The sequence below is a fragment of the Mobula birostris genome, chromosome 14, assembly GCF_030028105.1.
Source record: "Mobula birostris isolate sMobBir1 chromosome 14, sMobBir1.hap1, whole genome shotgun sequence".
In the NCBI taxonomy this organism is placed as follows: domain Eukaryota; kingdom Metazoa; phylum Chordata; class Chondrichthyes; order Myliobatiformes; family Myliobatidae; genus Mobula; species Mobula birostris.
In genome coordinates this window covers 39,246,268-39,262,130 of record NC_092383.1, presented here as the reverse complement: position 1 = coordinate 39,262,130, position 15,863 = coordinate 39,246,268, and the positions used below count along the sequence as shown (strand labels likewise).

General features: G+C 40.4%; 1 protein-coding gene across 1 annotated transcript in view; it reads right to left on the bottom strand.

Moving 5' to 3' along the window:
- The window catches only part of cemip (cell migration inducing hyaluronidase 1), a 215,876-nt gene that overhangs the window by 50,934 nt on the left and 149,079 nt on the right, over nt 1-15,863 (bottom strand). Inside the window, exons 12-14 of the mRNA XM_072278406.1 lie at nt 14,542-14,711; nt 10,985-11,194; nt 3,447-3,652 (exon numbers count right to left, since the gene is read on the bottom strand). Coding sequence (XP_072134507.1) covers nt 3,447-3,652; nt 10,985-11,194; nt 14,542-14,711 — 586 coding nt within the window. The remainder of the gene's footprint in view (nt 1-3,446; nt 3,653-10,984; nt 11,195-14,541; nt 14,712-15,863) is intronic.

The window sequence follows — 15,863 nt, the reverse complement described above, 5'->3', positions numbered from 1 at the left end:
AGATATACTGTGCCCACCTGGGTGAGCTGCATAAAGACGTATCAGAGAGATTTCAGGATCTTCTCTCAGTCAAAATTCCAGATTGGGTAATAAATTCATCCTTGAACACTTGTAATGAGGAATTAACAGGAAGAATGGGGGAAGAACAGATCTCATTACAAAATAACTTTGAGTTGAGCTGAGGATCAATATTTTTGGTTGCAGACAGAAAGAAATCTCTAAACGTTATCCTGCACCATGGAAAGAGTCAAGATGTGTCTTTATTGCTTTTCCAACATCATATTTAATGGAATGTGGTTTCAAAGCAATGAAATAGACTGCAAATGACTGAACATGGAGATCTGAGACTCCTTCTGAGTAACATTCAGCCTGAAGTTGGAAGCTGATATAATCTCTGCGCCAAGCTCATCCATCTCATTCTCTGTGGAGCTTGCACGCTCTCCCTACAACTCGATAGTTTGCCTCCAGTTGTTTTAGGTTTCTCTCACATCTCAAAGATATGCTGGTTGGTAGGTTAGTTGGTCACTATAGGTTGCACCTGGTGGGTAGAATTAGGGGGAAATTGATGGGAATGTGGGGAAAATGAATTAAAAGAGAAAATAATGGGGGACACAAGAGGTTTTACAGCTGCTGGAACTTTTCAGCAACACACAGAAAACGCTGGAAGAACTCAGCAAGACAGAAAGCATCTATGAAGGGAAATAAACAGTCGACGTTTTGGGCTGAGAGCCTTCATCAGGAGATGGCATTTCTAGGTGAACCTGCTGATACTTGATTGGCTGAAATGGTTCCTTTTATGTTGTATAGGAATATGATAATTATTCGATTTCCTCCAACCGTACAGTTTCATCGGGCTGTTCAGAATCATCCTAGTAAGGTAATGTGGCCGAAAGGTGCAAGGTGCTGGATTGATGCTCCAGTCTAAATTAGGCATGGGTTTGTGTCATACCACTGCTATACAGTGGAAGTTAGTGCACTGAGGAGTGCGGTAGAACAAAGGGATGTGGGAATACAGATCCATAATTCTTTGAAAGTGGCATCACAGGTAGACAGGGTTGAAATGAGAACTTTTGGCAAGTTGGCCTTCATAAATCAGAGTACTGAGGATAGGAGTTGTGATGTTATGTTGAAGTTGTATAAGTTCAAAAGTTCAAAGTAAGTTTATTATCAAAGTATATATATGTCACCACACACAACCATGAGATTCATTTTCTTGTAGGCATACTCAGTAAGTCTATAGAATAATAACTATAACAGAATCAAAGAAAGACCACCCAACTAGGGTGTTCAACTAGATTGCAAAAGAGAACAAACTGTGCAAATACGAAAGAAGAAACAACAATAATAAGTGTAATACCTTGGGAAAGGTTTCTGTGCTAACATAATGGTCTTTCTGTAGGAACAGTTTGGGTTATGGTTAGAGATAATGGGTGCTTTGGAATGTGAGCCGTTCAATCAGGGGAGCGGGTTTTTGTGTTGTGTGCCTGACATCGGTGTGAGCTGGGGCCTTTTGTTCAGTGGGAGATGGAGAGAACCGGTCACAGAATTCGGCCCGGTGGGGGACCATGATTTGATGGAGTAAGGTGCCAAGGTCGACTGAGGATTGGTGAATATGAACTTTGGGAAGAGTTGAGCTCCAACTTGTGCACATTTGGCTGTTTAATTATAATGGCCCTTTTTGTTTTTTTTCCCTTTGTTTACTAAACCTTTAGTTAAGTTAATATTAATAAATATAATTCCTTTAATCATATGCAGTGTGCTATCTGTTATTTCTTGGCACAGAGCTGTAACAGGGTAGGAAATTACACAGCATCCACACAAACTGGGGTTTGGAGTGGGACAGCTATCTCAATGTCACAGGTTTGGTGGGACCGGAGTTTGTATTCATTAGACTGACGCAGCCAAAGAAACCAGGGGGCTTTCATGAGTAAATAAGCAATAAATATCGAGAACATGAGATGAAGAGCCCTTAAAATTGAGTCCATTGGATGTGGGAACATTTCAATGAAGGGGCAAGTGAAGTTATCACCTTTAGTTCAAGAGGCTGATGGTTGAGGGATAGTAACTGTTTCCAAACCTGGTGGTACAAGTCCTGAGGCTCCTGTACCTTCTTCCAGATGGCAGCATTGAGAAGAGCATATCTTGGGTAGTGGGGGTCCCTGATGATGAATACTCCTTTCCTGTGACAGTGTTTCATGTCAATGTGCTCAATGGTTGGGAGGGCTTTACCGAAGGCCATATCCTCTACTTTTTGTAGGATTTTCCATTCAAGGGCTTTGGTATTTACTACCAGGCTGTGATACAGCCAGTCAATATACTATCCACTACACATGTATTGAAGCTTGTCATAGATTTAGACATCATGCCGAGTCTCCACAAACTCCTAAGGAAACAGAGGTGCAGCTTTGCTTCCTTCGTAATTGTACTTACATGCTGAACCCAGGACGGGTACCCCAAAATAGCACCGAAGAATTTAAAGTTGCTAACCCTCTCCACCTCTGATCGTCCAATGAGGACTGGCGCATGGAACCCTGGTTTCCTTCTCCTGAAGTCTATAATCAGCTCCTTCGAGTAAGTGGTAATTGTTATAGAACCACTTGGCCAGATTTTCAATCTCCCTCCTATCACCTACTTTGATGTTGGTGAGGACAAATTTGGAGTACTCTGTGCAGTTCTGGTCACCTATCTACAGGAAGGATATCAGTAAGATTGAAAGAATACAGACAAAATTTACAGTGACGTTGCTGGGACTCAAAAACTTAAGTTATTGGGAAAAGTTGAACAGGTTAAGACTTTATTCTCTGGAACGTAGGAGAATGAGGAAAGATTTGATAGAGGTATACAAAATTATGAGGGGTGTAGATAGGGTAAATGCAAGCAAGCTTTTTACGCTGAGGTTGGGTGAGACTAGAACTAGAGATGATGGGTTAAGAGTGAAAGATGGAAATAGTTAGTACAAGAATCAGAATCAAGCTTATTATCACTGACATATGTTGAGAAATTTGCTGTTTTGTGGCAACAGTACTGTGCAATACGCAACAAATTATTAGTCACGAAAAGAAATACAAATAAGTAGTGCAAAAGGAGAGCAAATAGTGAGGCCGTTTTCATGGATTCATTGTCCATTCAGAAATCTGATGGCGAAGGGGAATGAGGGAGAACCTCCACTCAGAGGGTGGCATGAGTGCGGAAAGAGCTATTAGTGGAAGTGGTGGATGTGGATTTGATTTCAATACTTAAGAGAAGTTTAGATAAAGACATGAATGAGAGGGGTATGGAGGGCTATGGTCCATGTATGGGTTGATGTAACTAGGCAGAATAACAGGTAGGCACAGACTAGATGGGCCAAAGGGCCTGTTTCTGTGCTGTAGTGCTCTGTGACTGTAAGCTTCGCTTTTACACTTCCCCTCCCTCCAAAAAAAGAAGAAAATGACCAAACAGCTTACTTGCAGTCCTGTCGGGGTCTGGGAATGTAGCCTGGGTACGCCCCATCTGTTATCATCCTGCACATTTTGCTGTTACGATCTGATGGGAGCAGAGTCCCTGCCTTGACCAACAGACCGAGACAGTGATCAAATGTGTTTCGTTCCTCAGGACCATCTTCAGTGAAGAAGCAATGTCCTAGGGTCTTGTAGCCAATGACATCTTTCACCTAAAAAGGAAAAATTAACTTGTTTAAACGATGCACATTGGTAGCAATTCAATTCTCTGCTGCCCCTCCTTTCTTTAACTTCTTCACCACTTGTCCAATAATCATTACTTCTATTTTGGACACAGTGATTAATGTAGATAGGCGCTTGATAGTTGGCGCACACTTAGAGGCCAAAGGGCTTGTTTCCATGATTCTATGACTGACTCTATGACTATAGAAACGATTAACTTGGAGATTTGATTTCCTGGGCAGTGATCAGTAATTAAAATGTTAATAGTAATTTCCCTCATGGAATTTTGTGTGGTTGTTAAGGCATTTAAAATTGGTACACAAAGATATTTAACTTAAATCTATCAAACATTTTGATACCTTAGGGTGCTGTAGGTTAAAACTGTCTCACAAATCCAGTGATCCAGATTGAGTACTGATGTCTGATGCAGACTGTGTAGAGTCTGCATGTTCTTGTGCCCAGATTGTATGATTAATGAGCAAATGTCAATTGTCCCTACTGTTAGTGGGTGGGAGAATTGCGGAAGGAGGGGGGGGGGCTGTAATGCCTATTTATTCCCATAAATAGGTTACAGGGAAATGAGGGAATGGGATTGATCTGAGAGCTGGCATGGCTTTGGTGAGCCAGTGGGCTCTTTTTGTGTCATAAGAGAAAAGTTCAGAAGAGAATAAGAGAATATTAGGCTAAACTTACTTTTTGAACAAAATGTAGAATTTAAGAGTATCTTAGAAATCAAAGCTACACTGCATTTTCAGAATATTTATTATAATGATCAAAATTCATTTCTCAACAGTACCCAGAGATTGTTGTACAAACATTGGGCGTTGTGTTTGCTTACAGTGCAATAGTGGCAACATTCCAGTAGACACAAAGCATACTGGCAAATCTCAGGAACATGAAAGGTTTTGTAGATTGCCAAGTTCCTTATCCAGTAACTGAAATTTCATCATCTTTGGTGAAAATAAACTGCAGGAGTAAAGAGCTAGTTTATAATTGTACTGTTTTCACATTTGTTCAGTCTGTAATTGATGCCTAGTTAATGCGATATTCAGCATCAGAGTATGGCATACCTTGGCAGGAATCTGAGAAAAGATTATATAACGTGAAACTGGTCAGGAATGAAAATTTTAAATTGTGTTTGACTAAGCCAACTTGGCTTTTTGAGGATATGACTAGTAGAACAGGAAAGGGAGAAACAATTGTGTGTATTTAGATTTTCAGTAGGTTTTTGATAAAGTTCCATGCAGAAGATTAGTCAACAAAGTTACAGCAGATGGCATTAGAGGTCATGAACTGACAGACAGAGAAATGTTATTAGACATGAAGCAAAGAATGGGAATAAATGCACAATTATGAGGCTGTTGCAAGTGGAATACTGCAGGGGTCGGTAGTTGGCTCAGTTAATGGAACAATTTATTACATTTCCAAGTTTGCTGATGATGATGAATTTGTGGATGCCACCAAGATTGGGGATATAGTGGACAGCAAGGAAGACTTTCAAAGCTTGCAGTGAGATCTTGACCAGTTGAAAAAATGGGCTGAAAAATGGCAGATGGAATTTAAAGCTGACAACTGTGAGGTTTTGCAATTTGGAAGGGCCAACCAGGGTAGGTCTTACACAGTGAGTGGTAGAGCACTGAGGAGTGTGGTAGAACAAAAGGGTCTGGGATTACAGGCCCATAATTCACTGAAAGTAGTATCACAGATAGGCAGAGTCATAAAGAAAACTTTTGGCACATCGGCTTTCATAGATCAAAGTACGGAGACAGGAGATGGGATGTTATATTGAAGTTATATAAGACACTGGTGAGGCCTAATTTGGAGTATTGTGCGCAGTTTTGGTTACCTACCACAAGAAAGATGTAAAGGTAGAAGGAGTACAGAGAAAACTTACAAGAATGTTGCTAGGACTGGAATAACTGAGTTACAAGGAAAGATTGAACAGGTTAGGACCTCGTTCCCTAGAACACAGAAGTTTGAGCGGAGATTTGGTAGAGGTATGCAGAAGTATGGGTGGAATAGATAGGGTAAATGCAAGCAGGCTTTTTCCTCTGTGGTTGGGTGAGGCTACAACTATAGGTCATGGGTTAAAAGTGAAAGGTGAAATGCTTAAGAGGAACATGAAGGGTAACTTCTTCACTCAGAGGGTGGTGAGAGTGTGGAACAAGATGCCAGCGCAAGTGATGGATGCAATTTCGATTTCAATGTTTAAGAGAAGTTTGGATAGGTACATGGATGGGAAGGGTATGGAAGGTGAGGCAGTTTAAATGGTTTAAATGACTAGATAGGCCAAATGGCCTATTTCTGTGCTGTAGTTTTCTATGACCCTATGACTAAACTGGATGTGAGTACAGAGAAGGATGTAAAGATACTTCAAGTGAATATGGACAAATTGAGTGAAGGAACAAAAACTTGGCAGATGTGAAAGAATATGAGGTTATGCACTTCAGTAGAAATAACAGAAAAACAGAGCATTTGTTAAAAGGAACTCATACTGTTTTTGTTTGAAGAGACCCAGGTGTGCTTGTTCACAAGTCACCAAAGTTACCGAATGGTATGTTGGCGTTTATTATGAGAGGGACAGGTATAAGAAAGTATTTTTGCATTTTATATAAGCCCTTCGTGAGACTGCACGTGAAGTCAAGTGTGTTGTTCTGGTCCCTTAAGGAAGAGTGTTTTTGCCAAAGAGTGTGCAGTGAAGATTCACTTAACAGGTCCCGGGGATGATAGGTTTACTGAATGAGAAAACATTGAGTAAACAATAAATGTATTCTCTGGACGTTTGATGAATAAGATGGAATCTCATCAAAATTTATAAATTACTTAATGGGCTGTACAGGTTAGATGCTGGGAGGATATTATTCTCATATTCTTTATTTTATACTCCATTGGTTTCAAAATATTTAAATTATGTGCTTTTAAAAATAGTGACACTACTTTGAAGGTGGTATAATTCTACTGACATTTAAAATGATATCTGTCTTTAGCTTCCAAAATCATAAACTATTAGGGAGAAGAACAGGTAAAATGATGATGAGACTGCAGTGTTAATCTCATTGGATGAAGCCAGATTGGCCAGTATCCCAGGGAACAAAGTTTCTTCTATACAACTTTATCAACAACAGTTTGAAAATGGTAACATTGATTTAATGCACCATTTAGTACGAAGCTCTAATTTCCATTATAGAAATAATGCACATCTAGAGAAATCATTATGATTATAATATTTTGACTTAAAGTAGTTACTAAATTCTTTTAACAACACACATAAAAGTTGCTGGTGAACGCCGCGGGCCAGGCAGCATCTCTAGGAGGAGGTGCAGTCGACGTTTCGGGCCGAGACCACTAAATTCTTTTAATTTTTTTTCATGAAGGATTAAGCAGCTTTAAATCTAAGGTTTATCCATCCAGGCTACTTTTCTAACACCATTCACTCCAGAGCAAGAACACTAAATGATGAAGAAACAGCAGTAAATGAAAAACAAACAGCCAATATCAGAGGGAGAAGAGGGAGAAAGCAGGGACTGATAGTGGTACAGAGGGAGTGCAGGAGGAGTAATGGAGCAGAGAATAGATAGGAATGCTAAAGAAACAGAGCCAGGAGGAGGGAATGGGGCTACAGTTATGCCTGTTAATCTTTTATTCCAATTTACCTTAGCCAGATTTACTTTCATCACACTGAAACTGGATTTTGTCCAATTAATTATTTTCACTTTGAATTGCTTTTTCTTTTCTACTGCCAAACTAAATCTTATGATTACTACTCTTAAATGTTTCCCTATCAAAACATTGACCCACCTCTATCCCTGGAACCAGATCCAGCAATGTCTCCTTCCTTTGTAGAAACATACTGGACTCATTTTGGAAATTCTTCATCCTTTCTTCACTAGACTGTTCAAGCTTACAATGACATGATTGAAGTCCTTGTTTATAGCTACCCAATGACATGTACACTTCTCTGTAACCTCCCTGCATATTTGCTCCACCATAGCTCTCCCACACGAGGGTGGAATGTACCCAGGAGTGGGGCTCTCATCAAACTGATTCTGACCTTTTCTGCTATATCCTCTCCTCTTCAGGGTTTTTCCGATCAGTGCTACGTTCCCTTCCCATTTTCTTCCTTCCCCATCCTTCCTGGATACTCCATATCAGGAATATTTTCTTAGTCTTGCCCTCTTTGGAGCCAAGTTTCTGCTACTGTCACACCATTATCTTGGCTGTGGCTATCTGTACCTATAGTTCACCAGACTAAGTTACCATTCTGTGTACACTTATATATATACATACTAAACCAAATTTAGTTGTATCACTTCTATTTTCACAGACTTGCAAAAATCCTTGCCTTGTTTAAATAGTCTTACTTATTGCTTTTTTCTTTAATTTAATCTTCTCATTCTTGCTTATTTTGATTTGATTTTCCGGTGCACTCTTTTGTTCCAAATGCTTTACCTCTTGCTGACATGTTGTGGTTAATCTTAACTACTGTCGATATCTTACATTGTAGTCTTGTCCTTTTTAACCTGGCTTCCTCAGTACTTCCTGACCAGAACCCTGAATAGTTTTTTTTCCAGCATAGATCTTTTTACCTTAGTGATTCTGCCTTCAGTTTCCCACTAGTCAGTGTCTGCCATCCAGACTCAGACCAGCTATTCCAACTCTCTGTTTCCTATGTACAAATTTCACACAGACAACAAAGGAAGCCAGAATGGAACCAGTAGCTGGAGCTATTGTCAGATCCCTTTCTAAACCACATTTATCATCTAGCCTGATGGTCATGAGTTTAACACTGAATCAAAAAGCAGCTCCAACAAGATAGCACTCTTAATACTATACAGAAAAGCACAGTAAAATGGCATGGTGGCGTAGTGGTTGGCATAGCACTTTACAGTACAGGTGACCCAGGTTCAATTCCCACTGCTGCCTGTAATAGGCTTGTACGTTCTCCCCATGATCATGTGGGTTTCCTCTAGGTGATCCGGTTTCCTAGTCACAGGCTAAAGACGTACTGGTTAGTAGGATAACTGGTCATTGTAAATTGTCTCATGATTAGGCTAGGATTGAGTTGCGGTGGGGTGGGAATTTCTGGGCAGTGCGGCTCAAAGGGCCAGAAGGGCGTATTCTGCACTATATCTCAATAAATAAAATAAATTTAAAGAAAGTAAAATTTGTGCTTAAGTTCCTGGAACAGTACTTGAACCCATGTCTTTTTAACTCTGAGATGAAATTTCTGTCACCATGCCATGTTGGAACTTTACAGTAATATCCTCAAATAAAAAGTTATATTAAGATATATACTCAGTGCTTCCAAGTGGACCACAACCTTGTTGTGGTTTGGAAGCCCGCCTGCCTTAATGACCCAGAGAGCTATGTTGGCTGGAGTCAGGGATTTATGCTTTGTTAGGGTCACCCATGTCAAATAGGACGAAGGGTAAAGGCCTGACTAACAGTGGTCCACAGGCCCACCAGGTTCCAGAGGTTCAGCTCAGGGCTATCAACCTGAATGGTCAGAAAAAAAGTTGTTTGGGAAACAGCAATGAAGATTCCTTCTACATCTGAGTGCAATGGTATTTTGAATCTCCAGTCAGGATTTGCATAACTGACAGCAGTGAAAACCAAGAGGAAGCTACTGACATGAAGGAGGAAGCCCCAAACACTACCAGGGATGAAGAACCTTCACCGCTGCCCTAAACACCAATGGCATAATGGGCAGTAAGTATACACTCAGTGGGCACTTTATTAGGTTTCCTGATGAAAGTTCATGGCCTGAAATGTCAACGCATTTTCATAGATGCTGCCTGACCTACTGAGTTTCTCCAGAATTTTGAGTGTGTTGCTCTGGATTTCCAGCCTCTGCAGAATCTCTTGTGTCACTTTTCCAACTTACTAAGGGAGTGTGTTGTTGGAGTTAATACCATACTGACATTTCTGTAAACTGTCCATACATGCTAAGAACATCACACATGGAGCGTTATACCAATCATGGGAATATTTGAGCTGCTAACATTTCATACAGATTAACTCTGAAGACTGTTGAAAAGTCCTTGCTTCATATCTGGACAGAGAACAGGAAAATGGAACACTCACCAGCATCAATAAATTTTAAAGTTTCGTTCAAGTGAAAGGTGGAAAACACATGAGAATTATTCAAAGGCAAACTAATGTTTAAAATGGCTGGCTTGGCTCATCCTAGAGACAAGGCACAATATTATATCTTGCCATGAGTGACTGAATAATGGTGGTTTACAAATTTACAAATTCCAACAGGACTGAGGGAAGCAATGTAAAGTTAAAACTAAGAAGCAATATTTCCTTAATGCTTCGGTAAAATCACATTTCACTCCCTGTGTTTGAGTGATCAGTACAGAGACTTTGTGTTTGAACACCAGGCTGGGAAAGCAAATTAGCTTGGTAACAATTAAATGGAGCATAGAAAACTGGACTTGATCAATTATCCCATCAAACACAATGCCACATGAAGGACAGAATCCTGTATTTGAGAATCTATTCCATCTGTTACTAAGTCATGAAATCTAAAGATTAGAATGTTTTGAAAACCAAAGGAAAGCTACTTTTAAATATCCAGGTAAGAATTTAGAAAGGCAACTAAAATATGGAGAAGAGTCAGATTTTGCATAGAAATCAATCTGCACCCAGATAGAAATGTTTGAAGTTCTTTATAACACAAAAGCAAAATATTCATATTCTAGAAATATGAAATCACTATCGGAAATGCTAGGTGTATTCATCAGGCCTGTCAGTATCTGTGGAGAACAAAATACTGTTGTTGGTCTGATGAAATTTCTTCAACCTCCTGAGATACCAATTGGTCTGCAAATTACTTTTTGAAGTGCAGTTGTTTATGTGGGAAACATAACAGCTAATTTGTACATATCAAAATCCTCACAAACACCAACCTGATGATGAGCAAGTAATCAGATTGAATGACATTGTTAGAAGGATGTTTGTTGCCTAAAATGTTGAGCTCTTCTATGTATCTCCATTTGGTGCCACAGCACCTTTTACACCCACTTGCAAAAGGCTTTGCGGTCTCCGTTCAATATTTGAAAGATAGTACCTCTGATACTGTAACGTTCCTGAGTACCACTTTGGAACCTGAACTATGGCTAAGTCTCTGGATAAAGTAGTAACAATTTGGAAGGAAGTGCTGTAAATTAGCAAAAGATTATACTGAAAACAATATAATGTGGAATAATTCAGAGCATTTGAAATGACAATTTTATATCTATTGTGGGGACATTTTTGTCCTGTCACATAAAATCTGATGTAACATTATTACTTACAATTGATTGCAAACAACTCACCAACAATCCATTGGATCCATGAATGGTCACACATCGTGAGAAAGAGTCATGAATAGAGACCCCCTTCACATATGTTGCAGGAGTATAGCCACCTTTCTCATCCACATCTCCAGCCATGTGAAAATGAATAGGATAGTGGCCCATAGACTGCTGGCCCATGTGCTTCAGTTCAACCCCTTCAATATGAACTGCTTTAAAACCCACGCCCATCTGTAGCACACAAGGAGAGAGATAACAGGATTAAATAATGTGAGTGAAGTAATCCCAGGATTCTGAAATACTTTGTATGACACAAGCATTGGAGGGCTTTCCATCTCTTTAGTGGAGACTCATGCCTGTTATCTTTAAATTAATTCTACTACTGTATATGTTAGGACAATGAAAGTTTTGTTTTTCCATGACAATTTCAGGCTCCAGGATTATTTAAAATAATTGTTCTAATGGAGATTACCGATGATTTTTAAAGTTATTATTTCCATCTATGCTAGAAGGCGGAGTTTAGTTATGATGGCGCTAAATGGTGACTCATAAAAACATAAGAAACAGGAGCAGGAGTAGGCCATCCGGCCCATCGAGCCTGCCCCGCCATTCAATAAGATCATGGCAGATCTGTCCGCAAACTCAGCTCATTTATCTGCCTTTTCCCCATAACCTTTAATTCCCCTACTATGTAAAAATCTATCTAACTGTATCTTAAATATATTTAGTGAAGAAGCCTCAACTGCTTCCCTGGGCAGAGAATTCCACAGATTCACCACTCTCCTCATCTCCATCCTAAATCTTCTCCCCTGAATCTTGAGGCAATGTCCCCTAGTTCTAGTCTCACCTACTAATGGAAACAACTTTCCTACTTCTATCTTAGCTATCCCTTTCAAAATTTTGTATGTTTCTATAAGATCCCCTCTCATTCTTCTGAATTCCAGAGAGTATAGTTCCAGGTGACTCAATCTCTCCTCATAGGTTAACCCCTTCATCTCTGGAATCAACCTGGTGAACCTCCACTGCACTGCCTCCAAAGCCGGTATATCCTTCCTTAGGTATGGAGACCAGAACTGCACACAGTACTCCAGGTGTGGCCTCACCAGTACCCTGTATAGTTGCAGCATGACCTCCCTGCTCTTGAATTCAATCCCTCTAGCAATGAAGGCCTACGTTCCATTTGCCTTCTTAATAACCTGTTGTGCTTGCAAGCCAACTTTTTGCGATTCATGCACAAGCACTCCCAAGTCCCTCTGCACAACAGCATGCTGCAATCTTTCACCATTTAAGTAATAATCTGCTCTTTGATTATTCCTTCCAAAGTGGATGATCTCGCATTTACCAATGTTGTATTCCATCTGCCAGACCTTGGCCCACTCACTTAACCTATCTATATCCCTCTGCAGACTCTCCACATCCTCTGTACAATTTGATTTTCCACTCAGTTTAGTGTCATCAGCAAATTTTGCTACACTACACTCAGTCTCCTCTTCCAAATCATCAATGTAAATGGTAAACGGCTGTGGGCCCAGCACCGACCCCTGCGGCACACCACTCACCACCGACTGCCAACCGGAGAAACACCCATTTATACCAACTTTCTGCCTTCTATTGGTTAAACCAATCCACTATCCATGCCAATACTCTTCCTCCGACTCCTAGCATTCATATCTTATTTATAAGTCTTTTGTGCGGCACCTTATCGAATGCCTTTTGGAGATCCAAGTATACGACATCCACCTGTTCCCCTCTATCCACTGCACTCATTATGTCCTCAGAGAACTCCAGTAAGCTTGTCAAACAGGACTTGCCCTTTCTGAATCCATGCTGCATCTGTCTAATGGAACCCCTCCTTTCTAAATGTTTCACTATTTCTTCCTTAATGACAGCTTCAAGCATTTTCCCGACTACAGATGTTAAGTTAACTGACCTATAGTTGCCTGTCTTTTACCTACATCCTTTTTTAAAAAGTGGCGTGACATTTGTTGTCTTCCAATTCACTGGGACCTGCCCAGACTTTAGAGAATTTTGGTAAATGATTACCAATGTGTCTATTATAACCTCTGTCAATTCCCTCAGCACCCTGGGATGCATCTTATCAGGACCAGGACACTTATCTACCTTTAGGTCCTCTAGTTTGCTCATCAGTATCTCTTTAGTGACAGTGATTTTATAGAGGTCCTCACCTCCCATTTCGTCCATAACATCATTCTTTGGCATATTAGATGTGTCCTCCACAATGAAGACTGACACAAAATAGTCGTTCAATGCCTCAGCCATTTCCTTATCACCCAATATCAATTTCCCTTTCTCGTCTTCCAAGGGACCTATGTTGACTTTAGGTGCCCTCTTCCACTTTATATATTTATAAAAACTTTTGCTATCTGTTTTTATATTTTGTGCTAATTTACTTTCATATTCTATCTTCCCTTTCCTTATTTCTTGTTTAGTTGCTCTTTGTTGCTTTTTAAAGTTTTCCCAGTCCTCCAGTCTCCTACTACTGTTTGTGACTTTGTACACATGAGCTTTTAATTTGATACTATCTTTTATTTCCTTAGTTATCCAAGGCTGGGTCTCCCCACACTTACTGTCCTTACTTTTGACTGGAATATACTTTTGTTGAGCACTGTGAAAAAAATCTCTTTGAAAGTATTCCACTGTTCCTCAACTGTCCTACCAAATAGCCTGTGCTCCTAATCCTCATTAGCCAACGTCTCCCTCATCCTGTTGTAGTCTTCCTTGTTCAAGCATAATACACTAGTTTTAGATCTAACTATTTCATCCTCCATCTGTATGTGAAATTCAATCATACTATGAACACTCTTTCCAAGACTCCTTTGCTTACATCTTTGGAAACAGCTCTATTTCCATCTTTAATATATCTATTTTTCCCTTTCAGGGTTCTTTTGAAGACCCTGACCTGAAGATACATGCTGACGTCCGTTCTTTGTGGGAATGGGACCTGCTCACGGGATTTCATGACTGGCCGTTATTCGCAATGCCAAGGATGCAGCCTAAGAGCTTAGCTCGCCGTCGGAGGACTGAGATCTCGTGGCTCTGGAGATGGGTGATCGAAGGTCAGTATCCCAGCACAGAGCTTGGAAAAAGTGATGCAATGGACTTTTAATATCATAAACCAGTGAGTTGTTTGTTATGTCTCCCCTCTCACTGCGAAATGGAGACACCTCTTTATCCCTTATTAGGGAGAGAGAGAGCCTGTGGTATGTGGAATACCGTGTGAACGAGTAGTCTTTGGGGTACTGCAAGTCTGTGCCTTTGCTGTTGTTTTGTTACACACTTGAGTGCTCGGTGGTGGATGCCAATGCTTTTGTTTTGCTGGTGGGGGGAGGGGGGATTGTTGCTTGCTGTTGCTTATGCACGGGAGGGAGGGGAGCTGGGGGGAACTTTGGGTTCTAACATTTAACTGTCATTCATTCTTTGGGGGCACTCCTCTGTTTTTGTGGATGGTTGCAAAGAAAAAGCATTTCAAGATGTATGTTGTATACATTTCTCTGACTTTAAATATACCTTTGAAACTTTTGAAATGTTTTGTTTTACATTATTGAATATTCACCTACCTTGATGTGCCCACCAACTGAGTCAAATTCGAAAAAAGTGCAGGTGTTATTATCATAACACTGTGGTTCTGTTTCTCCCATAATCACTATGTTTCTGGACAGCAGTCCCACTTCCGCTCGCATGTCTATGCCATCTACCTCCTCTCCAATGTGCAAATATTTCGCTTTTCCTAAAAGATTTAAAGTACATAGTTAGTACCAACTGAATCCATCTGACAACCTGCTCCAGCACCAGAATCACCACCAGTGGAGCACAGAAGACTAGAGAGGGCCCAGTACTGTTTAAATCCAACCCTCAGCTTTACTTCAGTTTGGTGATGGTGATCCCATTCATTTGAATTCGGTTGCTGGCTCTGTAGACTAAAGGTAATGCAATAAATGTTTTGAGCTATTACACTTAATTTTAATGCTCTTAGTTAGTTTTCATACTTTGAGGTTTTCTTTATCTAAAACAATGCATTATTTTTTGATTACCTCAGTCTTTAAGTGCAACAGTATTCTGGGGATGGGTCAGAGTAGTACATGGCAAGACCAACTCATGTCTCAGAGATTTTTCTGCCCCATGAGAGAGCAGACAGGTGTTGAACGTCCATGCAATTGGTCCACACATCTAGAACAGGACAGTCTGAACAGCATGGCAGTGAGCCCTGAATGTGGCTCCATCTGGCCTGATTCTGTGGCTTGTCAGCCTATCTAAATTATTGCCTGGTTCACTGTCAGAAAGGTGCCATGGTAATGCACTCTTGCTATTCTACTACCTCTACCAGCCTGAACATCTAAAGTCTTTGTACCTTTTGATCTGTGGCTAAACCAGCCACATCAAGACAGAAGGGTTACTAGAGGTGCACAATAAAAGCTGTCCTGTCTGTCTGAGTCACATTAGCATTAAAAATGCAACAGTCTAAGTTTTCAGTAGGCTTGGCCATGGCCAGTAAAAGTTTAATCAACTGCTTTTCCAAACAGGCTGTTTACAGATTTTCAAGCAATTTGAAATTTAAAATCTGAGGATTGCTTGCTACCACCTGTGTTTTTGTTAACGAAGATGACTAATGATGTCAATGTGGGAACAACAGACTCTATAGAAAGGAATGGGAGTGGCTGATGAGGTGAGCAGGGAGATAGCTGCGTCTGCTGTGAAACGTGAGCAGTGCTCTCCTTCTGCTGTGCTTCTTTAGACTTCTCACTATCATCCCAAATGTTTCTTCTCCGTTTTGAGTGGTCATAGGCCAGAGATTCCCAAGGGCCAGTGGGGACGTTGCATCCCTTCAAGGAGACTTTGACCACATCCTTGAATCTTTATTCTTTTCTACCAGGTAATCTTG